Source organism: Haliotis asinina, chromosome 16 (genome assembly GCF_037392515.1).
Source record: "Haliotis asinina isolate JCU_RB_2024 chromosome 16, JCU_Hal_asi_v2, whole genome shotgun sequence".
Taxonomy (NCBI): Eukaryota; Metazoa; Mollusca; class Gastropoda; order Lepetellida; family Haliotidae; genus Haliotis; species Haliotis asinina.
In genome coordinates, this window is record NC_090295.1 from 16,188,887 (window position 1) to 16,216,708 (window position 27,822).

Genomic DNA, 27,822 nt, shown 5'->3' on the forward strand with positions numbered 1-27,822 from the left:
ACTTTGTATGCTTTGTCTACATCTGGTGCTTGGATGAAGGGCTCCATGTGATGAAGAGGGAAATGGCGAGTGTTGAACGGCGGCATATGTTGTTGAAATTTGGTTGCTGACTTGAACGTCGTAGATAACGTCTCAGGAATCGTAGATATCAGACCTATCGGTGGGAACGATAGCATATAGATGTCGTCATTCTTCATCTTGTAAGTGTTAACTTCGTTGGAGTCCAAGCCATCCGTGATGTGACGCTAGGTAGTATCTATCTTCCCCCCTCTGAGTGTGTAGTGCATTCGCTGGATGCCGTCGATCCCTCTTATGTGAGTCCAAGTCTGAAGGGGATGATGACAGCTGACGGCGCCTTTGATGAGCTGGAGGAGACCGAAGAAGATCTTCTGTGTTGATGAGTAAACCCACGAGTGCACTCACGCGAGCGAGAATCCTCACTCATGTGAGTGTAACCACTCGTGCGGATGCACTCCACTTGATGTGGGTGGATCTCTCTCTGAACTGCGACAAGATGACAAGGACGCTGGTAACGATCTTCTCGAGCAGGTGCATGCATACACCTCCTCTTCATCTTCAGGTGTGAGTGCAGATCTAGATGAGTGCTCATGCTGAGCCAGAGGCGACGTTGAAGAGTGCAGTCTTCTTTCTTCTTCAATCCGCCACTCCATTAAGGTTGCTGATGAAGTCAGCGTTGTCTGACAATCTTCATAAGGGTTTTGAGGTGTTGATCTAGATGACGACAGACATTGTTTACGTTGGTTAATATCTTGCTCGCTGCGTAGAATCAACAGTGGCTCGTCGAAGATATGTCGATCTTGTAGAGGGACGATCTCTTCCCCAAACGATTTCTTCATTGAAGCATAATGATTCTGCGATGATTTGGAAAAAGAGGACTTCATCTTTGACAATCAAGATTTCTTAGACTGTGATGGCCCTGTCTCTGAAGGAACCCAGACATAACCCTGGAGAAACGCCAGACATATCACTGGAATGAATCTCAGCAGAGACCGATTAACGGTTACCCGAATTTAATTCACTCGCTTTAGACATGGCTAATGCAAGCTGACGTTGCCTGTCCCTCGCATGTCTGTAAACAGACCGAGTATATGAAGTAAGTTCTGAATCAGATATATGTCTGCAAAATTTACGAATATTAGAAGAACATGTGGGCTTACACGCCAGACAGACTAAGTGCGAGTCAACCACTGACAGCCGTAATCTAGACTGTACTCACGATTTCATCAATAAGTCTCAGTTGATGAAATATGCGCTAAATTAATAATTACAAAATTGATAAAGTATGATACACATAATAAGCCAAATACCACATATGAGGAAATTTAGTTAACGGACAAAAAAAACAAAAACAGGTGCCTCCAGCTGCCCTCGTCGGGTGATAGGGAGATAGTGACAAGCATGGCTGATCAGGTGACCATGTGCACGGGCTAGGGGAGGTTACTCGTGGGTGAGTGTATTTCCCTAGAGGGGAACTTCAAGGGATTTCAGGTATATAGTTAAGAAATTAAGAGTTAGGATAAGGAAAAATTGAGGTTTCCATACCATGGGGAATTGAACCCGGGGTTTTCTGACAAGCAAATGCTTTAAGCGCCAATATCTCTCACTGATCCTCCCTCTTATCATTATAACAAATAAGAATATGTTTTATATATATTATATTTCTAGCTTCAGTTTTAATATGTACATGTTTCATATTTTTCCCATTACTCCCATTTTATGATTGATGGAGTTCTTACTGTTTCAAATCAACTACTTCTCCATTTTCAGCTGCACGAACAAAGTTCTTTGTCAGTTTTTTGGCACAAAGATTTAATCCTCTGCACATCTGCAAAAATAAAATACCAATATAGTCAAGGTATCAATATTGCTAACTGAAATAGTCAAAGTTTCAAGGTATCAATAGTGCTAACTGATATAGTCTCAGTCACATGCTTTATTTGCACTTAAGAGGCTACGGGCCTATAGTACATTGAATATACTGATATAGTCAAGGTTTGAAGTCATCAATATTACTAACTGATATAGTCAAGGTTTTGAGGGAGAAATGGAATGAAAGAGAAGAGAGGCAGGAGAAGAAAGAGAGAGATGAGTGAAGCGAGAGTGGGGTAAGAGATTAAAGAGAGGGAAAAGTAAGTTGTTAACAATGAAAGAGTGAGTGAGTGAGGTTAGTTTTACACCACACTCAGCAATATTCCAGCTATATGGCGACGTTCTGTAAATAATCGAGTCTGGACCTGACAATCCAGTGATCAACAACATGAGCATCAATCTGCGCAATTGGGAACCGATGACATGTGTCAACCAAGTCAGCTAGTCTGACCACCCGATCCCATTAGTCGGATCTTACGAGAAGCAAAGTCAACTTTTACGGCAAGCATGGGTTGCTGAAGGCCTATTCTACCCCGGGACCTTCACGGGTCTGACAATGAAAGAGAGAGAGAGACAGAGAGAGAGACAGAGAGAGCAAGAGAGACAGAGAAAGAGAGAGTGGGGCAAGAGATTAAAGAGAGGGAAGAGGACGTTGATGACGATGAGAGAGAGAGCAAGAGAGAGAGACAGAGAGGGAGAGAGATACCTTCCTGAGTTTGCCTGCACTGAATGTTGGACTGATGATTTTCCTCAGCCTCTTCCAGGTGGCTCCTTGTGCATTGAACACATTAGTGATCAGTGGGTAATCGTTGAGATCATTAAAGCCCTGGAAAAAGTACTTTTGTCATTGATACTCATATTCAGCTATATGATTGCAATCAATCAATGATCAAATCTGTGATTGATATTATGAGCCACAGTCATAATTTATGGTTAGTCAGGGTGACCCACTTTGTTCATCAATTTTGTACAGAAAAATATTTTATTTTACATTGTAATGGGTGCAGACTTGCAGCTTCGATGAGTTTAATTTTTAACTGTTACTTGACCTGGGTTGTCTTAAATTCTCAAATTAGCAATATTCCAGCAATATCATGGCAGGGGACACCAGAAATGGCCTTCACATGTTTTATTCATGTGGGGAATCGAACCTGGGTCTGCAGCTTGATGAGTGAATGCTTCAACCATGAGGCTATCCCACCTCTGGAATTTGATATTTGATATCAAGTATTAATAACATGATGTCCTATGTCATAGATAAGTGACACTTGGTTCTATGCTAGTTCTTCACAACTGCAGTGGAGATGACCCATTGGGTGTATATAACTGTAAACTGACTATTGAAAACATGCTGGTGCCAAACAAAGTTGACGCACAATCAAATGAAAAGGGAAAAAAAAGTAACAAGGAAACACATTCAGGACCGTAGAGATTACTCAGCCCAATACTTTCAGTTTTGTTGCTATGGAGATATGTGAATGATAACTTTAACGATAACTGACAATTCTGAATTCTCTGACAATGTCTCTAAAACATCATTTCTGAGATGACAAACTGAGGAAAATTAAAACTTCGACTTAAGAAGTGACACTTGAATACAGAGTAAATTATATGTTTGTTGTTTAACGCCACACTCATCATTATTACATCTATCTGGCATCAGACTGAAAACAAAGTAGCAACGACTTGCAGCTTGGTATTTTGGGGGGAAACTGCTTACATTCATCAATTAGTCAACATTTTATATGATCATGATTACTTTCAACACACATTTTTATCACTGAAGTAGGGCACAAGATGATTAAACATGTATTGGGAAATCATTTTAGACAAGTGCACGTTAATTGTCATTCTTATAGAAACATGAAGAAATAGGCCTTGTCTCAAAATACAGGTGTTGCTTCAAATTTTACCATGAGTATATTAATTCTAAAAAACTTACCAATCTGTCCATGAAAGTTTGAAAGTCTTTAATCAAAATCTCCTTCAAAATGTCAGGATCAGCTACGGTAATCATCGGGATTCCTCCGATATATAATCTGAAAAGTACATGCAAACCTTTGAACAAAAATCACTTGACACATGTCGACATATCAATACTTTCTTATAGTTTTGCACTTGAGTAAATTTGGGGTCTACTGTTCTCCTAAAGGTTTGTTTGATTTTTCATTGTGTTATGCCCCCTAAGGAATACAGACAATCTGGTGACTGACATCCTGAGCATTGATTTATTGGGAAATGATGACAACCCAGTCAGCCATTTTACATCTTTATGACAAGTATGGGTTACTAAAGATCCGTTATAACCTGAGCCCTTATTCTCAAAACATTTGTAGCCCTAAGAATTCTTAACTTTGATTGCAGCCAATGTGTTGAGAATGGGCCAAAGAAATTTGTACAGCTATCAACACTTCGACAATAGCTAGGCTTGTTTTTTACAGGTTCCCTTAATGTATTTTGGAGTGTTTGATTTGACGAGGACTCACAGTCCTTAGCCATGGCCTGGCATGTTCAGACACTTGTTGGTCACAAATGCTTGAAAATTATAACTGAAAAGTTATCAGATTTCCCTTAATGTATTTTGGAGTGTTTGATTTGACGAGGACTCGCAGTCCTTAGCCATGGCCTGGCATGTTCAGACACTTGTTGGTCACAAATGCTTGAAAATTACAACTGAAAAGTTATCAGATTTCCCTTAATGTACGTACCTATAATAATGAATACAAATTATTGAGAGTGGGTGATGGGTGATGTGAATAGGATCCAGATATTTAACAAAATTAAAGACAAAAATATCTCCCTCACTCCCTCATAAGTACACACACACGTCTCCCATGTATTTACATTTTAATATTGCATTGTTCATATAAATGCAACACATGACACATTTCTGAAAATGGTGCTTGGGTTTTGTTTGATACTACACTTAGCAATGTTCCAGCAATATTGTTGGCGGTCTGTAAATAATGGAGCCTGGTCTAGACAATCCAGTAATCAACAGCAAAAAGCATCGATCTAAGTCGTACACATAATGTTGGTTTGTTTTTTAACGCTCTCAGCAACAACATTCCTACTACATGGTGACAGTCTGTAAATAACTGAATCAGGACCAGACAGTCCAGAGATCAACTACATGAGTATTATCTATGCAACTGTGATACAATGACATGTATCAACCAGTAAGTGAGTCTGGTCACCCGATCCCGTTAGCCGCCTCTTATGACAAGCATGGACTGCTGAAGACCAGTTCGGGGACTGCAAGATGGACTATGCATCAGGAGGAAGTGGATGACAAATACTGAACATTTTCTCAATCATTACCCATATACGTCTCCATACAGTTTCCCCCTCTTGTTTTCAAAGTCAATCCCCTGAAACATAAATATGGTCTGTGTTTGAACCCTCATTGATACAGAATAACATGGACACAATGATGTGTAACTGTTACTAATCGCAAATGAATTAAATGATATTGACCTTATATACTTTTCCTGACTCTTATTGTGCTTCAAGTTAACTACAAGGGATACAAGTGTTCCACTATAAGGAGGAGACAATCATAATAAGCATGAGTCCATCCACGATATCTCCAGGGTATACCTACTGATAAGCCTTCACTATACCCCGGACACATCTACGGATCAGGTCTGAAAAATTATAAGCAGTAACACCTTCTGCCTCTGTCAGAGTTCTCCTGCATGATTTGTGTTACCATGTTTAAACGGTTAGATAATTTAAAAAGTGAAAGTGATTGGTATGCTCAATTTCCAAGTGTAGACCCATGACTGGGTGGAAAAACCAGCCAAGGGAGGTAATAAAATTATCTGAGTGAGCAATAGATTGTCCAACATACATAGCGGAGACTTAATGGAACGTATACCCTGGAGATATGGAGACTGGCATGAGTCTGGAGTCTGACATTGGTACCTTCCTACATTGGTACCTTTCTACACTGGCACCTTCCTACAGACATGCCAATAAAGCAGTGCCACACGTGCACCTTCAGCATCCAAAGAGGATAGTATTAATTAATGCATTAATAGTTTTCCACAAAGAGGTATTTGTTTAGTCTGTTGTAAGCCATGTTTCTATTAACAATCGAGCAAGGGAACAGGGTTTAATACCACTTTGAACAGTTTTACTGTTATACTACAGAATATCAGCTGTTGTGTGAAAGATAATGTGTGAGCCAATGGTGCAAACAAATCAAGATTTTTAATAATTTGGAACCATAGGATTCTGGTATACATAAGACGTAACATATGTATGTCTGGACAACCAGATGCATACTAGACATAGTATTATTGATATTACCAGTTGTGAGCTACCAGTACATACTAAGGGGGACTACTCACATCTGACATCCTGCTCAAGGCCGTGTGCCTATAGCAGTGTAATGCATAAATGTTCCTGATACAGATTTCTAACATGAAGCTCAACCTTTTACCTTCATAACACAAGGGACACAACTACGCACATCAGATCGTGACTGATTGCAATAGCAAATGGTTATGATTAAATGGAAGTACGACATTTACCTCCTTGAGGAGAGTAAGAAGGGATCCAAAGATGATATTGGGTTCCGGTCCAGGTATCCCATAGTCTTTCAATAGACGTTGCCTACGTTTACCCAACCTGAAAAAAAAAACAGATCACTTAGCCAAACAGCCATTTAACTTTCATTATACCTTATATATTGTATGAATGAATTAGGTTAGCAATATTCCAGCTTTATGGCGGCAATCTGCTAATAATCGATTCAGGACCAGACAATCCAGTGATCAACAGCATGAACATCAATCTGAGCAATTGGCAACTGTTGACATGATCCCTTGAATCCCTGACCACCCGATTCCGTTAGTCACCTCTCACGACTAGCATAGTCGCCTTTGTGGCAAGCAAGGGTTGCTGAAGACCTCTTCTACCCCCAATCTTAATGAGTCTTATTGTACTAGCTCACTGAGATACCTACTAATGCTGAGCACCCCAGGTAGGGGCAAACATACCATATTGGAGCCTCCATTGGTGTGATGCAGAAATGTCATGCTATTGTATTTCTTAAGAAACATATTACTATTGTATGCATCATGATTCACAGAATGTTCCTCATCGTCTTGAAAGGACCATATAAATAATGAAGTGGTTTGGGTTTTGAGTTCAGGAATATATACTTGTCTTTTGTTTAGGGTACCTTGTACGTGTATGTATTGTGACTTTGTTCAGTGTACATTTCTGTACATATATCTGTAAGGGTAACAGTGCTTATCCTGATCACTGCAGCTGTGCTTCCAGTGAGGGTATTCATATGTGGGGCCTCTGTTGTGTCCTTAGCGACAGTGACGTAGCACAGTAGTACAGCGTTCGCACAGTATGCTGAAGATCTGGGTTCGATTCCCCACATAGGTACTATATGTGAAGCCCATTTCTGGCATTCCCTGCTATGATATTCTTGGAATATTGTTACAACGGGCGTAAAGCCATATTCACTCACTGACTGTTGTGTACTGATCCCCTACTTCATGGCAAATAAATACTAAGGATTGCGGTGTTTCAGCATGGGCTGCCATTGATACACATCTGAAAGAGATCAATAACCATTAACTCTGTATCAAATGATTATTTATAAATATCATCCAAACTTATATTCCACAGGAGATACTGCTTGTGTGAGTATTATCAGGGCATTGTACAAACCCTACTGTCAAAATACTATCTCCAAGGAGATATCGTTTTGACAGTAGAGTTGGTACATTGCTCTGACAATGCTATGACATCATGAACTTGATGACATCACAACTATATGACATTGCAAGTCTAATGGTAGTCAAGTGTTCAGAGATTTTTCATTGAAAATTGATGAACAGTGATTTGTTATTATAAAAAAGAATCTAATTCTTGTGTCTTCTGATATTAATTATCTGAACAGTCTGTGATAAAAGTAAATATATCCTCAAGCCTCGGATATTTGTAACTTTATCAAGTCGTGTTGAAATAACTGATATCAGTAGACAGACACTTGAGTGATATTTTCTATATATCATATTAGTAACTTTGAGAGAAAATTATAAAATGCCTGAAGAAGCCCTACTGATGTGTAGTGACATACTTCGGCATGGATGACAAACAAAACAGCCTTTGAGTAAGGACCTAATTTTGTACATTGTGTGAGAAAATTAAAACTATTTTGATCACAAAAATTTATTAACAACATGATTGAAACTATTGTCAAACAAACATTTATAATTCTTCCCATTGATGCCAGTCCTGTTTCAGCAACTGGTTTCAGCCCACCAGTGTTTTGAAAACATTAGTTAGTTTCGTTAAATCCAATTTTAGACAGGAGTCCTTAATTTTATGAAAATGCAGTTTTTTCAAGTCTAAAACAGTTATGTGCTGGCAGTTATAGGCTGCCTAACTCTGAGGGTGTGGGTTCGAATCCCAGATGGGACTCCCTCAACAAACCAAAGTACAATACCTGGCCTAAAAGTATTCGGGATTTTGATGTTCGCTTGAAAGTCTTACATACCTTAATATTTTGTCTGTTGACCCTTCATATGCAGCACTTCCTGAACACGGTCAGGTCAATTCTGACATAAATCTCTAACATTATCCAGTGAGAGAATTTCCCATAAATGCAGAATATTGCTCAGGTGATGAAATGTGCGACAGGTTGCAACCACTTCTTAATTTTTTACCAGATGTTTTCAATTACAATGAGATCAGGAGATGGGGTGAGGGGTGCAATCTGTCTCAATAATACCTCTTTCTTCTTTGTACTTTTTCACATTTCTGTCCCGATGTACAGAAGCATTATCGTCCATGATTACATATATATCTCGTTTGTATTATGACGGGCTGTAACTGGCCAAAGATTGTTTTCAAGGATATACTTTGCAGCACCATTTACTGGGGTAAGAGTTCCAATCCCCTTGAAGGTGACACCCATATCATCAAAGAGGGTTGTAGTCAAAAGGGACAAAATGGAGAAAGTCAAAAGGGCAAAAGGAAAGTCAAAAGTACCAACAGAAAGTCAAAAGGGCCATAGGTTAAAAAAGAACATTATGTCATACAAACTAATATATGCTTGATCATATTGATATTTTTATTATTAATTATATTTGTAAGAAACAAAAGTAATAATTTATAGTGTGGTCATCATAGTTGAAATGACCTGAAATATACAATATTTGATATCATGATATCTACTGTATTATGATGTGGCGGACAACGACATTAGAATCTAGAATGAGAAGTTGTATATGCATAAAGATAGTCCTCATCCTTCATCTATCCAACTTCTAGAATGACAATCGATGAAGTCAATCACAGCTAATCAGTCAATACTGAAACAATTATATGGTTAACTATACTCATAAAATAAACAATTAACCACTATTGTTAATTTTGTTTACATTACGGACTACATGTAATTAATACACAAACAGTTGTTTGGCATAAAGTAAACACGTAACCACTCTGAAATGTTTTAAATAAATTTATTTTTCTTCTGACAGTTCTCTCACTGTATGTTCGAGTCCTATTTTCGTTGTAATATTTCCCCATGTTGTCCGGCGATTGTTTTTGACACACTTGATCACTGACTTTTGATCACGATCAGTGCACTTAAAGGGGCCCTGATGCAAAGCGAATAAAGTTTCTCGCCAATGGTCTTATTGCAAAACCAAGCTGCAAATTGGTCAGCACTCGCTCCCTCGACAGTGACGGACTGGGCTCCTGTCCACATTAGCAGAATTTCTTCACCCTAAACAGTGAGGATGACCATCACATGCCGTTATTTGAAAATATCCCTGGTACTCCTTGTCTGTTTGTAATAAAATATCCCAGCAGTGTAGTTTTTTTCTGATGCCTGGATGGTATAGTGACTGATCCAATTTGATCCCATTTCTGTGTTTTTGACCTCGATATTTAATCATTTCATGTAAAAAATATGATGTCTACAGGCACGTAGCTAGCAAGCTATTTGTTTCCTATAAGTCCAATAGATTGCAAAACTTTATATATTTAGATAGTTTTGAGGGCTGGCCCAGCCGTCATCACAAAAATCATATGTAAATTTTCCATTGTTCCGTTGGTATCCTAAAAACAGTTTTAACATAAGTGTTTTCAGGCTGTATGCGACGCAGAGATTACATCTTCCTTGCTGTAACCCACGTTTGATGGTATAAGCCTACATATGTTATTTGCCATCATTCACTTGATGGTCAGTTAATGAATTTATAACAGGTTTAGTTAGTGGTAACCCCACTTGGATTACCCGACAGGTGCCCATTTGGCATTTCTCACTCACTCTTGCATGTGGATATTGATGGATACATTCCTGAATGAGGTAATCCCCTGACATTGTTGCTGTAACTTTAGTCTCTTTAAATTTAATGTCTGCATTTTGTTTTAATTAATCGTTGAAGCATTCAGCAGACTCTGTATTAGAGAAAACATGCACTAGGTGACGAATAGCAGGTGCGTGAAATATGATTCATGTTGGCAATCTATACAATGTTTACATACTACAGTCACATTATAAATTAACTATATAGGCCGTCCGTGTGGCCTTTTTTTTCACTACCTTTCAAAATACATACAAATGCATCAAGGAACTAATTATGGTTATAAGACAAACTATTAATATGTGCACTCACTTCATTATTTTTTAGTCCTAACCATTGTTTTACCGTGGCTTCATCACTGTTGGTCAGTCTGTTCTTAAACTATCAATTGTGCGTATGGTGGCGCTGCAGAGGTCGTGAACCAGTCACAAATTCTAGGATATCATTCGGGTACTCACGGGAGAAAAACAATAACAAAAGAAACCACCAGTCCACGGAAATTGCTCCACATCAGTGCCCCTTTAAAGGGGCACTGATGCGGAGCGAATAATATTTCTCGCCAATGGTCTAATTACGAAACCAAACTGCAAATTGGTCAGCACCCGCTCCTTCAACCGTGACGGACAAAGGGACTGGGCTCCTGTCCGCATTGGCAGAATTTCTTCACCTAAACTGTCAGGAGGCCGGATGCCCATCACATGCCATTATTTAAAAATATCTATGGTATTCCTTGTCTGATCGCAACAAAACATCCCAGCAGTGTAGTTTTGTTTTTCAGATGCTTGGATGGTATAGAGATCCAATTTGATCGTATTTCTGTGTTTTTTACCTCGATATTTAATCATGTTATGTGAAAATATGATGTCTCCAGACACGTAGCAAGCCATTTGTTTCAGTCCGAAAGATTGAAAAGCTTTATATTAGATAGTTTTGAGAAGTTCCGTTCGTATCCTCAAAGCAGCTTCGGCCCATAAGTGTTTTCAGGCTGCATGCGACAGAGATTACATCTTCCTTGCTGTAACTCGTGTTTGATGGTGTAAACCTACATGTGTTATTTGTCATCACTTACTTGATGGTCTTGATGAATTTTTTTTTTTTATGACAGGAATAATTAGTAGTAACAGCACTCAGGTTACTCAACAACGGTTCCCATTTGGCATTTCTCCTGTCTGGAGAAAATACTCACCATTATAAAATAAGGTCTGTAATAGTGATGCAAGAGGGTTTATCAGCAGAGTTACAAAAACATCGATCAAAGGATTAACCGATAACACACTGATAAATTCATTACTTTTATCTTCTATAGAGGATTTGTCAAAGGCAGTGTGTGTAGATGTACTAATCTATGCAAGTGTGAGTGTAAAAACAACATCCTCCCTTCAAAGAGTTAACCATCATAATATTGATTGATTGATTGCCCATTATTGGTTAACTAAATTACTTAGAATGGCGGACATCATACAATTAGTTGCCAACTGTGCTATCTTGGGTGACCAATGAGAGGTTTATCAGGTTTTCACCAGTGTGAAAGATGTGGAACGATGTGTTACATTTTCCCAAATTCGACGTTTGTGCGACACACGACACAGAGCAGGATTATTTACCAGTTGCAGATGAATGGAATATTGTTCTTTTGTGTGGATATTAATTGATACATTTCTGAACAAGGTAGCAGCCGGACATTGTTGCTTTACAATTAGCCTGTTTTACATTCATTATTTGCATTTTGTTTTAATTTATTTGATGTAGCATTCGGCAGAATCTATATGACAGAAAACACACACTAGATCATGTATATGTGTGAAATAGGATCCCTATTGGCAGTCTATACAATGTTTAAATGTTACCGTCATGTTAGAAATTTACTATAAGTATATGCAGACCGTGTGTTCTTTTATTAATTTTCAAAATCATACAAATATGACAATAAACTAATTAAGGTTAATATGAGACAAAATATAGAGATGTACGCTGACTTCATTATTTTTCCGTCCTAATAGTATTTTACAATTTCTACCACTGGTAGATGATTAACCTTCAAAGTGTTTCATTTGTTTTCATAATACATTTGTATTGAAGTAAAATGACTTCACCTTAATTGATCTGTCTATAATTAAACTCTTAATTGCGCATACGGACTGCGCAGCAGAGGTTACGAAACAGTCACGAATTCTGGGATATCATCCGGGTACTCACGGGAGAAAAGCAATAACGAAAGAAACCACCAGTCCACGGAAATTGTTCCGCATCAGTTTTTAATGACTTATAGCCGACCTTGCTCGTTTTGCACTGCAACCATGAGTCGCTTGATATTTTGTTACCACACTTGCCATAGTTGACCGAGATCTATCCAACAGCCGAGCAACTTCTGTCATTTTGCTGTCTTCTTTGTACAATTTTACAATTGCGTCAGCTGTCAATTCACGTGATTTACGACCAATTGGGGCAGACGATTGCCAGCGCGTAAGTAAACGAGCAGCCTGGGAGGTATGTCACGTCACAGGCACATGACAAGGTATCTATTTCTAAACAATCAGTGTTTCGAAACACTAAATGCGTCTTGCTGTGCGATTCTAAAAGGGCGCATTCGTTTCAGCAGAAACGTAACTTTCAAAATCACGAATACTTATGGCCAGGTATCGTACTCCACTGAGAAAATGTTTGCAATGCCTCAGGACTGCCCCCATGACCTTAATCGATACCTATTTATGGCTATTTCTGATCCATGAAACATAATGATGAACGACACCATTTCCTCTAAGATATACTTGGGATCAGGAATCTCTAAAGTACGTGAATAAAGTCATTTCTCGGTTGTAAACATTTGCGTCGCTTGGTACAGTATATAACTCCATACATAGTTGTTGAGTGGTGACACTGCGTGGAGTTGTAGCAATGGCGAGCTATCAATGAAAAAAACAAACAAACAAGGCTGTTCCATTCTGTTAGTGTTATTTAGTATCTCATTGTGTGCTGCCCCTCAAGCAAAATCAATGTCTTTTTAAGAATGAAAACAAGACCAGGGGGCATATATTCGTACATAACACAAACATACTTACACATAAAGCAAAGCCAAGACGCCACCAACTAGGCCGAGTGTCACAGGTAAGCTACCACAACACAGCTCCATTGCGAAGTTTTGACAGGGATAACAATGTCTGTGTTAGACGTTCTAGATCTATGGTTGAGGCGATGGATGTGAACTCGTTTACGCCTGCACTTTGTTCAGGTTGTGAGTAAACTGTAGTTGTTCAGCTTAAAACGCAAGTCATATACAAGGGGCTATCATGTTTTGCCTGTCCAATGAGTTGTAGATATTTCGCAATGCTTGACCTGCTACATGCTATTATCAGTTGCCCAAATGTACTATTTGGGGGCGTCTCAGCAGCTGCCGGTTGAGATTTACAAATGCAGGCGTTGGTGCGTTGAACCCCATACTTCTGTTCTTATAAAGCATTGCACCATATTGTAGCCCTGATATGAAAACCATATACACCTTCGAGGTAGGTCACAGTACCGGTCTTCTCCCGCTTATGCTGGCCCTTTGATTTGCGGGGTAACTAAACTAACGCTCAGTCTCTGATTTATTAAATTTATGACAGAATCAAATAATTCCTTTTAAATTGAAAGGGAGATCCACTGAGAAGGGAACGTTCCTAAGAGTGAGGAAAATGTAGGCCTGCTTCAAACGGAGCTTTAGCAGACCAGAAAGGGCTAGAAGACGGGCCAATATGGATACGGTTCCTAGACTAGCAACCAGTCTAGGGGAACGTGTCAAAATCTCTGGCGCGCTTAAGTAATATGATCGTGCGTGAAGTTGTGTGTCGGTGCTCATGTTTTCAATCACAGATTTGTCTGGTCCAGACATAATTAGAGACGGGATCAATTAGCTGTAATAGTGCTGAGTGTGACACCCTCTGATTGTCTGATGAAACGAAGAGACGACGTTGGTCCAAATGATGTAAGGAGGTCAAACTTATTTTTTTCAATATGGCAGTAAAAAATTGTTACGCTCACAGATAAAGTGACGCACCGATGCCCGAGAAACATTTTTAGCCCTACTGAAGTAAACGGAAGAATTTCAGAGGTGTTATGATTGCTATGTAGACTTGAAACCTTAGCAGTTTGGTAACTAGACGAATGAATGAATGAATGGATGAATGAATGAATGGCCAGACACTTTCTTCGTCCTCAAAAACTGTGGTATTCCAGATTTGCCAAGTCGACATTGTACACTGGGAATATTTGTTTCAGGGCGCAGATTACTAGTTTAGCATGTGCATGGGTTAAATCACTATTTATGTTACACTGGGGATTCGAATCCCCCTTCAAACGCTTCCAAAATTACACTTTTGATAAAAAAATCCGATGCCATCCATTTTTGTGATGCAATGTCATAAAACCAACCAATGAGCGTGACACTGACATAAACGTGATGGCGATCAATAATGACGCTGAGTTTAAGTACATATACATACAAATAAACAAATCATCACTTACATACCAACCGTGTACCACATAATTACAGTGGACTACGGCTATATACAGTTCATTTTTAAAGGGAACTCTACTGTCAAGTAGTTACGTTGTGAGAGTGAGGTGGGTTTTAACCAGCTTTCAGCAATATTTAAACAATGTCACAGCGGGAGACGCCAGAAATTGGCTTCACACATTGTACCCATGTGGGGTTTCGAACCCGGGTCTTCGGCGTGACGAGCTAACGCTTTATACAAGGCTACCCCACCAAGACAGTCTAGATTTTCATCAGATCCTCAATCTCGCGTCTGATTTTAAATGGATTTATTGATTCTATGAAAATTATGACTTCGATTAAAAGGACCTTCAAGAGTTCAGTAATAACCGTAGTTCGTTCTCTGTACTTTAACTAAAATATAGAGGAGACCTGCGATATATATCCGTCACTTCGGTACATCAGTCAGTTCGGTCTATGTACTTTAACTAAAATATACAAGAGAGCTGCGATATATATCCGTCATTTCGGTACATCAGTCAGTTCGGTCTGTTTACTTTAACTAAAATATGCATGAGACCTGCGATATATATCCGTCACTTCGGTACATCAGTCAGTTCGTTCTAAGCGTGTCCCCTATAAACCTGTAACAGTAAGTATATCCAATAATGCATTATGTATACACCCGCGAGGAATTGCATGGTCTTGAGAAACCCATGCATGTCGTAAGAGGCAACTAACGGGATTCGGTGGTAAGGCTCGCTGACTTGCTTGACACATATCATCGTATCCCAGTTGCATAGGTAGATGCTCATGATGATGATCGCTGGATTGTTCTGGTCCATACTTGGGCAACACTGGGCAACAACTCTTCTTACAACTTCATACATGCGTGCATGCTGAAATTTCATCCTAGCAGTATCACGCCTTGGAAATTGAACCTGGATCTTGAAGCGCCCAAATGAACACTTCAACAGCAAAACCATCGCACCACGTAGCTTAGGTGTTAAGGATTTTCTACTCCTTTCAGACAGATACTTTTTTCCCAATGATGTGAAACATTTACGAGTTGCATCCACTTAGATAACAGTTTATTTGAAAACAGGCGACTTTATATGTAAAAGTGAGGAATCGAACCTTGGTCTTCAGAATGGCGAGCGAACGCTATAACCATTAGGCTACCTCGTTGCTCCTGTGTCAAATGGCATCACACTTTTACTGTAAACAACATCAGCTTTAGCACACTTTAATCAGATTGTGAGTTTGGTTAACGTTATTGTTTTAACCTAATGGATAGAGCGTTCGCTCGTCACTTCGAAGACCCTGGTCCGATTACCCACACAGGTACCATGTGTAAGTCAGTGTCTGGTGTCCCCCGTCGTGATATTGCTGGAATATTGCTAAAAGCGGCGTAAAACTAAACTCACTCACTCACTGTACGCATGTGTATAATTGGGTCTGGAGCAGGCAATCCAGTTATTGATACTCGATCCACATTGTGACAGTTTCTGATCAAAGGACCCTGGCCCAGACAATCGTGTGACAGGTAACGTGATCATCGATCAACGCTGGCGAGGACTGAGGATGCGCTTGTATCCAAGTCACTGAAACGCTTATAATCCTCACGAACTTTGGCTTTTCAGCACAGTAAATTGAGTGAGTGAGTTGGGCACTAGGCTACCCCACTGCCCGTGAGTAAATTGCACCTCAAGGGCACTAAGTTCTCTTGGTGTAATTTTTTAAAAAAAACATTTGATTTAACAAGCTTAAGAAATATAATTTGCATACTACACAAGGACAAATAGGTATCTTAGACACTGGAACAATATTTTCTTCCACTCAAATATCCCGCCACATTGTTCCACAAGCTGTGTGAGTGATGTTTAAGTAACCTAAATCAAAGTAACAGTTCTCTCAAGTTTCCAACCAAAAACCCTGGTCACTGTTTTGTGTTTCAGTTTAGAGTGATGTTTAAGTAACCTAAATCAAAGTAACAGTTCTCTTATGTTTCCAACCAAAAACCCCGGTCACTATGTTTTGTGTTTCAGTTTAGAGTGATGTTTAAGTAACCTAAATCAAAGTAACAGTTCTCTTATGTTTCCAACCAAAAACCCTGGTCACTATGTTTTGTGTTTCAGTTTAGAGTGATGTTTAAGTAACCTAAATCAAAGTAACAGTTCTCTTATGTTTCCAACCAAAAACCCTGGTCACTATGTTTTGTGTTTCAGTTTAGAGTGATGTTTAAGTAACCTAAATCAAAGTAACAGTTCTCTTATGTTTCCAACCAAAAACCCTGGTCACTATGTTTTGTGTTTCAGTTTAGAGTGATGTTTAAGTAACCTAAATCAAAGTAACAGTTCTCTTATGTTTCCAACCAAAAACCCTGGTCACTATGTTTTGTGTTTCAGTTTAGAGTGATGTTTAAGTAACCTAAATCAAAGTAACAGTTCTCTTATGTTTCCAACCAAAAACCCTGGTCACTATGTTTTGTGTTTCAGTTTAGAGTGATGTTTAAGTAACCTAAATCAAAGTAACAGTTCTCTTATGTTTCCAACCAAAAACCCTGGTCACTATGTTTTGTGTTTCAGTTTAGAAGTTGATATTCTTTTTCAACAAGTTGTTTCTAAGTCTAGTTTTGCCTTGGCTTTTTGATAGTTTGAAGCACACCATTATTTTGGTCATCCTTGATATCCTAAAGTCTCCACTGTACCCTTGTCGCAGCTACGGGTCAATAACTTTGTTTCCTCCCCTGCTGGCCAAGCACCCTCACAGTAGCCAATCAGCTAAGCGACCGTTACACCCGAGCCTGCCAGTGTCAACAAAGATTGCGGTTCGCTGCTGCGAGGGTTTGTTTGCAGTGCGACTCAGGTTTTGGTGAAATCATACAAATTGACAAATAGAAAGGTCCGAAACATTAAAAAATGCAAGAACTCCTTCTAACTCTATCAGAGAACCTCTGCATGGTTTGTGTCGCCAAGTTTAATCGGTTAGATAATCTCAGAAGCAAAACTGAGCTGTGACTGGTACACTAAACTTCCCCACGAAGACACCTGATTGGATAGAAAACGGTCTGTACAAGCTTGCGTCAAATGCCATTCTTCAGTCACTACCGACCTAATTATTTCCTAGTTTATATGAACTGTTTCTACTTTTATTTGCAGATGATGTCATCGTTGTATCCGAATCAATTATCGGCCTTCAAAATCAATTAAATATTCTTGAAACTTTTTCAGTCAATTGGGGGTTAACTGTTAATCTTAAGAATACACAAGTAACTTAAATATGACTAAATGCATCTCAGACCTAGCAAGCCGGGGTCAGAAAGCATTGATGGAAATCATTGTCAAACTAAACAAGATTGGAGTGATTGACCCGAAGACATATTTTAAAATCCATTATTCTCAGGTAATGCCGATATTATTATATGGCCGTGAGGTTTGGGGAATAAAGTACTACCAACGATTGGAAAGGGTACACCTTCTATCCTGCAAACGATTTTAAGGGTAGGACAACAAACTCCCAATGCTATTGTATATGGCGAATGTGGTCACCGTCCAATATGTATAAATGCTTACATACGGCTTTTACGCTATTGGCTAAAAAGTGCTCAGAATGAGCGATTGTAAACTGCCCAGGAAAGCGTATTATATGTTAAGATATTTTGATGACATTGGAAAAAAGAGTTGGGTATCGTTCGTAAAATATACTCTGTTTTCTCATGGCTTTGGTATATCTGGATTAGCCAAACTGTTGGCGATGAATTTTCATTTGTACAGTTGTTTAAAAATATGCGGATAAATGAATTTTCTCAAAGCTTGGACTTCCACTTTGAATAACAGCTGTAGATATGTGATGTACAGAGGATATAAATTCATATTTGAACCAGAAGGATACCCGCATATCATATCAGAAAAAAAGGTGCGCTCTACTTACATCAAATTCAGGTGCAATGTCTTGCCATTACGTTATAACGAAGGTAGGTGGCAATCAATCGAACCGGGTTTACGTCTCTGTCCCATTTGTAAGACGGCTGTATCATTCGAGTATCATTCACACTTATATGCCACTTGTACTATGAACTCAGAATAACATTTCTTCCGGAACATTTTTGGAAATTTCCTTCTATCCATAAATTTGTAAGTCTCTTAGGTACTTCTCAGGAGAATACTATCAAACGTGTACAGCATTATATATACCATGCATATATAAAAAGAAATATGTATTTAGAAACACTCTTCACCTGTATACTCTTGTCAACTATATATATGCTATATCTTGTATATGGGTCCTTGGCCTCGTTACAAATAAACTCCTTTGAGTTTTTGACTTTCAATGGTGTTTCTGGGTTTTAAGTCATACTAAGGTCAGTTTAAACAGGAAAAGATAACAAAAATCCATCCGTCAAAAAATATTTATTCAAGCTAATGGGTTAACATACAACAAGAGCTCTATGTTGTAGTATGAGTATAAGGGCCTGTATGGGGTCAAGATCTATTTTTAGAGTAGCATCATTATAGGGTCAAAATCTATTTTTAGAAATAGACCATTATCTATTTTTAGACGAGTCATTGTATCAGATCTATATTTAGAACACATCTGTTGTGTCAACACCTGGTGTCTGAACGACATGAGACCAGGTCCAGGTCTTGAGACTCCTACTGACAAGCAGATGACAGAACTACAAGATCCCAGTTGTCATTTACAATTCATCTTCTACAACCCATGCTTGTCGTAAGAGGCGACTGACGGGATCGGGTAGTCAGCATTGCTGACTTGGTTGACGCTTGCCATCTAGTCCCAATAGCGGAGATCGATGCTGATGATGTTGAGCACTGGATTGTCTGTTCTAGACTCCACTATTTACATACCACTGCCATACCAGCCAACCTGGGTCCTGATTCACATGTGATGCAAGCTTTCGTATACTGTATTTTGTCTAATAAGCGTTGGAAATACAGCAGTGGAGTAAGAAATAAGCGCCGTTTCCGGAATACCGTTAGAAAAAGAAGCCTTTGGCCTCTTATTACAGGAAATATGGCATAAAGTTTATCACAGGATTACGAATGACATATTGCAACAGTCGGTTTGTGGACCGGGCTCCTTGCATTTGACTGATAGGTCCATGACCTTGTGAAACATAACCATTGGCAACGATGACTGAGTAAAGGAAACATCTTTGCATATCTAATAAAAAGTAAGCTTTACGTAAATATTTATAGTGCACATGCAGGGAAATTGTCTTAACCGTGGACCTTTCATTACCAACATTATGCATTTAAACAAGTGAATGATATAATTCTCGGGAGGCCTCATGGTGAACAGCAATAATTTATTGACATTATTTATAAAACTGAGCACACAATGCCTAAAACACCCAAACCAACCCCCAAATATTTGTAACCAAATATTTCCGTATACCGTATTTGGTCTAATAAGCGTCGGAAATACAGCAGTGGAGTAAGGAATAAGCGCCGTTTCCGGAATTTCGTTGAAATAAAGAAACCTTTGGGTTCTTATTACAGGAAATATGGCTTATAGTTTATCACAGGATTACGAATGGCGTATTGCTACAGGTGCTTTGTGGATCGGACTCCTGGCATTTGACTGATAAGTCCTTGACCTTGTGACGCATAATCATTGGCAATGATGACTTAGCAAAGGAAACATCTTTTTATATCTAATATGAAGTCAGCTTTACGTAAATATACTCTTAAAAAGTAAGGGAACTTCCTCTTTTTATTTACAATTAAATATATTTAGGAGATTTATCGGAGTCAATCAATGATATGATAATATTGAATGTTTTGAGAATGCATCACCATCTGCACTTCCTCACAACCATAGCTATATGGAATGTAGTCGCTTATGAAAGATGACTGGTGTATGGCATGTAATTTGCATGTGTACGATTTTCATTTTAAAACAAACGACTAGAAACAAACGGTAAGAAATGTGTGATCCGAGATGAGTGTCAAAATTAATGTTCTAAGTGATTTCTCGACCTTCTTGAAAACCCTTAAAATCAAGAATGGGACCCCATGCACGTGTATGGGGCTACTGCATTGTGCACCTGCATATCATGCGTTGTTTAGGGGTGGTAATAGAGGGAATTGGTACTCATCATAAGATGTCTGTACTTGAACCGTTTGTCAACGTTTACACTTCCTATTCAAATTGAAAGGTCAGGTTCCCCTACTTAATAAAAAGTAAGTTTTACGTAAATATGTATAGTGCACATTGAGGGAAATTGTCTTAACCGTGGACCTTTCGTCGGATACATGTCTTGCCAACATTATGTATTTAAACAAGTGAATGATATAATTCCCGGGAGGCCGCACAGTGAACAACAATTATATAATTGACATTATTAATAAAACTGAGCGCACAATGTCTAAAACACCCACATGCCCTCACCAACCCCGAAGTATTTGTAACATCGACATTTTTGTATAAAGTATATGTACGTTGACTTCACAGTCTAAGTAAACTTAGGTTCGGTATTATTCTTTACACTGCGATACTGAGTCAGTAACAAATCCTAGTAGAACACTGGAGTTCGAATCTCTGTTTAGACAACAATTTCTAAAAAAAAAAAAAATAGACTTTTGTAATCGTACGTTGTTTTTATATGTTATGATTAGTGTACATTTCAAATTTGAGCGAAATTGGTGAAGAAATGGAATTTTAGAAAAATCTGCCTCTACACGCTATTTATATTTATTTTAAAAAAATATTGTCGAAACAGAGATTCGAACCTCTGTGCACTAGAAGGTCGAGTGTATGAAAACAGTGTAACGAATAGTACTGAACCTTAGTTTACACTGGTTGTCTTTACCATAACGACTCGAGTGAGTGAGTGAACCTTATTGAGAATCGAAAGTGGACCATCGGTGAGGTGAACAAATGCTTTAGTCATTAGGCCACCCCTACCTCCCAACCACCTCAACCACTGAAGATGGTTAGATGCTATATAACATGACAGATGTGTTGCAACACGACCAACAATCCAATCTAAAACTCAACAAAACATTTCCAAAGGTTTCTGGACCATGGTTATCCAGCCAGCCTCTGGCACAGTGCTGTAAAAGTCAGAAAGAACACACCCATGAGGCAGTGAAGGATGGTAACTAAAGGCGATGCATGACGTAGTCCTGAGACACTGGAGTCCACACTCAGTGACTGAATAAGTTGACAGGAAAGTCAATGTATATTCAACCTTCCCCGTACATGATGCATACGTCACGGCTGAAAGAAAACAAACTTCAATTCAAAAACACCTTTGACGATGATGATGACGATGACGATGGCGACGAAAATGATCAATATTCTATGTGAAACGATTTGTCAAAAGTACCAGTAAAAGTTATTTGTAATTTATATGGAAAAATAACTGAAACCAATGTTTATCTAACAAAATACAATCAAAATAAGCGTGATTCCTCTTGTATAAGACCAAACACATTTATATTTATAATACTTCTTAACGCAGTCAGTTCATGTTTCTGACCAAAAGATCTTAAAGAAACCATTTCAGTTTTTATATATTTCCACTTACTTGATCAATGTGAAGGAACACCCATACACAAATCACGACTTTCCTTAAACAATGTTAAAATTTATTTACATTTACTTTAAATGTTCCATGTTAAAAGAGTTTTATATTCGTACACACACTGTGGAATGAGAAAGGGGATGGAAGGCATTGCATATGGTCACTTGTTTTCATGTCACATATTTTCTTCCGCTGGAACTATTTGGCTTACATTTCCAAACAATCTTTTTACCGACCATGTAAGACAATCAACTGCATCTAAAACAAATGTGACAGTTTCGATCAAAAACGTTTTCGAGAAAACGACTCAGTGCCGAATGAAAGTGTCCAAGGGTACGTTTCTGTATACCCGTGTAGTACCCATGCTGAGACCTACCCCTTTGGCCTTCCTTAGTGCAGGTTAAAGAGGATGCGCTGTGTTATCCACCTCGCCGAATGAGTGAGTGAGTTGAGTTTTACACCACACTCAGCAATATTCCAGCTATATGGAGGCGGTCTGTAAATAATCGAATCTGGACCAGACCATCCAGTGATCAGCAACATAAGCATCGATCTGCGCAATTGGGAACCGATGACATGTGTCAACCAAGTCAGCGAATCTGACCATCTGATCCCGTTAGTCGCCCCACAATGGGGCATGGTGGGCGAGCTGGCTGAGGCGCCAGGCTAGTGATCCAGCGAGGTTTCGGTTTCGGGATCGAGCCCACCTGTGACCGGGTGTAAAAACCTTGGAGTCAGCTTTGTGTGCAGACCCTTTCAGTGTTGTCACAACCCCTAGTGTACAGTACACAACCCTGTGCACTTAAAAGAACCCACGAATCCGTTGGTGTATGACCAGATGGTGGCCACATGAACACGTGCATACACCTAGTTGCGGGTACGGCAACGTGCAGTAAACTTGGACCATGTGCTGTGACTATGTGTCCCAGTCCACCCAGCTGTCAGTTGGGTTAGAGAGAGAGAACCACAATAAACTCCGTGCGCCTAGTGGCAGCAAGAGTTGTATACTTCCCAGGGAGTTGAGATTGAAATACGATGTGCTTTTGAGATTGACATCCAGTGATCGAGGGAAAAATACCAGCCCTTGAGCATGCACTAGTGCGTGGATATGTGCGCTATATAAATATCCTATATCCTACGACAAGCATAGACGCCTTTTCTGGCAAGCATGGATTGCTGAAGGCCTACTGTACCCTGTACCTTCACGGGTCCCACGTCACCGAATCGCTGGCTGGTATGACATACCGGCTGTTGTGATTGCTTAGAATATTGTGGAACTGTGTGTTTTTAAACGCTGCACTCAGCAATACTCCAGCTATATGGCAGACAATCCAGTGATCAACAGCATGAGTACCGATCTACGCAGTTGGGGTACAATGACATGTGTCAACCAAGCCTAGTCGCATTTCACTACCGGCATCAGTTCTAAACCACATCTCCATGGGGCCACTTTCCAAATAGGGACCCTCCGCAAAACTGTTTCGACAACTTCACCTGTTGGCAAACATAACGCTGGCACTGAAACATAAGTAGATGTGGTGTGAGCTGACATGTTTTAAGGATACACTTACCAGAAATGTCTGCAATGGGTTCAAGTGGTATCAAACTGCCTCCTGCAGAGAAAAAATATAAAGCATTTTTAAAGACAATATGTCCCTTGTGTAACTGAAAATCGCAAAATGGCACGAGGAGCACCATTTGCTGCTTCAGAATCCATAGTCACTGTCAAATAAAAGTGGAAGCCATTGGCGCCAGGCGTGTATATAGAGGATATTGTATGAGTGCCCATGTCATACTATGTTTACGACACACGGTACGAGTGTCCAAATGTTGCTATTTCCAGAGCGAGAGCGTGGGATATGCCGACCTTTTGGCACGAATGTCGTAAACATGGTATGATATGGACACGAATGCGATGTCCAGTTGTGGAAGTGTCTTAGGGGTGTTTCGACGTTGACGTACATGTCGATTAATATCAAGTTATAGGGTGGATATGGCGAGATACGAACGTTGAAATGTTGGGCAACTGCACTCCCCACATTCAAAGAGACCAAATGTTTCGATTAGCGGAAAACAGGCACGAGTGTCGTAAACATAGTTTGATACGGACACGAATATAATATTCTGCTTATTACCGAAGTCATCAGATTGAGGAAAATAAACCCAAATCTCCGTTCAAACACAGGCTGGCTACCCGCCGTCGCCGCATGTAGAACGCAACGTCACAACAGAAACGCGATGTCATAGCACTGTTCATGAAGTTACGTCACCATGACGTTTTGCGAAGGCCATTTGTGAAAGTGTCTTAGGGTGTTTTGACGTTGACGTACACGCCCTTTAATATCAAGCTGTATCAGATATGATTTATCTGTGATTTCAATTGTTGTTCCACTAAGTTATCACCTGTACATTTACCTGAAATCGCTGACTGGATACCACGCAGTATTTAACTGTGGATAATACTGAATTTCAACGATAGCCTCGCGCTTTAAGCCTTGAAATTACAAATCAACAACATGCCAGTGTGGTCGTGCCTTTATTGCATATCATTTGGTAACATACACACCTTCCATTAGGTGTCATCAGCGGTGGGGTAGCCTAGCAGTTAAAGTGTTCGGTACACTGTCTGAAGCCCACCTTCATATTGCTGGAATATTGATAAAATCGGCCTAAAACTAAACTAAATATGTAATTGGGTGATGTCAAAGATTCAGGTTCGGGAGAGCTTGTAACATGTTCTCGTATTTTATTCCAGAATGTTTAGTGTGACTAGTAATTCTCTGAAATGGTGCGCTTACCGGCATGGGGAAAGATATGAGTTATAACTGCGGAGAGGTAACTGCACTTTGCTGTCGATGATAACACATTCATAGCTTGAGTAAATGGGTGAGTTTTAGCAATATTTCAGCAATATCACGCAGATGGCGCTGATGTTTCATCTACTCTGGTGTGACAATCGGACGCCATAATCATTGATGTGTGGAGGATTTCAAAGGAAAACTGAACATGTACGTAAAATGGCGTTTTTAATATTTTAAACTGCAGTCCGTTTCCAAATTCACGCATGACTGCACATAAATGTGTATCGATGCATGGAACTATCGATTGATCGCGTTTGTGAGTCTCCCCGATAGTGCTTTATCGATAGGTGTGTGAAATGACGATCCAGTGCATCGATAGTTGCATCAACTATCGACAATATCGCTTTAATTTGTTTTCTAAATAACGGTAACTTGAACACATGTCCTCTCTACAGTCCTACCTCCGACTGAGATCAATCTCTATTTGCTGTAAGCTAAAGTATTTTGCAGTGGTATAAGGAGCACTGAAGAGTTAGATTTAGATACTTTCATAGCGACAAACAATTATTGCCCTCTTTATATCTGCTGTGTCTGTTGAATGTGCAGTGCATTTGATACAAATTCACGTTGGTTAAACCTAAGCAAGGCAAAATTGTGTCCAGGGACACGGATGCCCCTGCTGCTGTAGAAAGCGTTCCCTACACTGAGTGTGCTCTGGTTATTAAATTTCTACCAAACAAATTTAAAAAAAACATCTGTGCAACTGTAAGATGCACACCTGTCGAGTCCCAATGAAACAGGTATAAGCGTAATCAATTCTGTTCAGCAGTTTTCGTGGAGAAGTGGATCCCCTATTTCACTACCATCAGAGAGAAATTCCACAACATTTATCTAAGTTCAAAAATAAAATACAAAACGAAAAATGAGATATACGCCTTTAGGGTGTCTACAAAATAAATGAGCCATGTGCAATGGTTTCTGAGAAGTGGATAAAGTACACCTCATGTTATATGGGACGAACAGGATGAATATAACCAAATTCAATTAAGTTCAAACATCTGTAGAAGTGACAAAGTTAAGAAACTGGATGAACAAGATATGAGATGCACACCTTTAGAGTACCAGTGAAACACATGTAGATACTGAATCAGTTCTGTTTAGCAGCTTTTGTTGAGGAGTGTATAGACTTTATCTTCTATAACACTATATTCAGGGAAAAATTCAACAAAATGTATGTACGTTCAAAATACGTAGATACGAAATCCAAGTATGAGATGTACTTATGTAAGTTCAAACGACATCAAAATTGGAAAAAATAAATAAAGTACAAAATCAAACCCCTTTTACACTATCATTTTGCTGAATATACCCCAGTTCAAATGTCTCTAAACAAAAAAAAAAGAAGAAAAGAAAAGAGAAAACCACAACATCACCACAAAGTCGTGGAGATCAGAGAGTCTGCAAAACCACAGTTTTATAATGAATAGTATCAAGTCCTGTGTGAATATGTTGGCTTGTCGATTTTTTAAATACGTGTACTAAATCATATTCGCCAAGAAGTCGTCATGACAACTTGACAAGTACTTACCTGAAAGGGATAAACTACACATTTTATGGTTTAAATAGTTTACACATTTTATGGTGTAAGTAGTTTACACACTTTATGGTTTAAGTAGTTTAATGTGAAAGAAGATGGTAGAAAATGGCAATTATCTGAAATTTATGTTTTGTCTGAACTTTTGCAATAGTTATCGCAATAGTAGCTTGCAATAGTCTATCGACATCGCAGTAGTTCCTGAGACCCCAATAGTCACCTGATGAAGACATACTTTTTTTTCTTCCAAACTTTGTGATCCTCATAATGAAGATGTCGACATTCATAAAATTCTCTCCCCCATGTGTATCACTTCTAAATGTCATTAAAGGCCTGCACTCGCAGGTCATTCTCCTCTAATGTCCTGATTCTTAGATTTACGCCGCTTTTAGCAATATTCCAGCAATATTCCAGCAATATTACGTTTGGGGAGACGAGGAGTATGCTTCACACATTGTACCCACATAGGGAATCGAACCCGGGTCTTCGGCGTGTTGAGTGAAAGCTTTAACGACCACCGCGTTCATGCCTTGAATCTAGTTGCGCATAAACTTTGGAATTGTAATATCATTGAAGTGAGTATCAAATTATTTTAGCTCAACAGGCTTCCCTTTGTTTAATGCGGTTAGTTGCAGCTACGAGCGATCCCGAACACGTGTGCATAAAGGTGTTCCCGAAGTGACAATAAAGCTTACTTACTTCTCACCTATCATGTTTAATGAACCTAACACATTGCACACACCCTGTGTATTGGTGAAATCCCCAGTCACTGCAGCAATATCCCGATAGTGACGTTAATACCATATAAAAATGTTAAACGTTCTAAATAACCACCCCACTAAAGACCAAATGTGACCTGTCACGACGTAAATTGTAATAAAAACGTAAATTGTACTACTTGAAGCAAATTTTAATAACCGTTGACGTAAACTGTAATAAAACGTAAATTGCACAGTGCTTACGTGTGGTGAAAATTTTTATTACAGTTGTAACGCAATTAAACGCAACAATTAAACGCAAGCGTCCTCATGCTTCAACTATAATAGTTCAGGGCTTTATTACACTATACATGGTGAGAGTGAGTGAGTGAGTGAGTTTGGTTTACACCGCTTTTAGCAATATTCCAGCGATATCACGGCGGGGGACACCAGAAAATGGGCCTCACACAT

The 27,822-nt window shown here is 39.2% G+C and overlaps 1 protein-coding gene across 1 annotated transcript in view; it reads right to left on the minus strand.

The window, feature by feature from the left end:
- The window catches only part of LOC137268866 (cytochrome P450 3A29-like), a 29,387-nt gene extending 15,606 nt beyond the window's left edge, over window positions 1-13,781 (minus strand). The window contains exons 1-6 of the mRNA XM_067803444.1: window positions 13,295-13,781; window positions 6,429-6,525; window positions 5,212-5,261; window positions 3,833-3,929; window positions 2,597-2,716; window positions 1,758-1,846 (exon numbers count right to left, since the gene is read on the minus strand). Of these exons, the coding sequence (XP_067659545.1) occupies window positions 1,758-1,846; window positions 2,597-2,716; window positions 3,833-3,929; window positions 5,212-5,261; window positions 6,429-6,525; window positions 13,295-13,365 (524 nt within the window). The 5' untranslated portion in view covers window positions 13,366-13,781. The remainder of the gene's footprint in view (window positions 1-1,757; window positions 1,847-2,596; window positions 2,717-3,832; window positions 3,930-5,211; window positions 5,262-6,428; window positions 6,526-13,294) is intronic.
- Window positions 13,782-27,822: the final 14,041 nt, after the last annotated feature.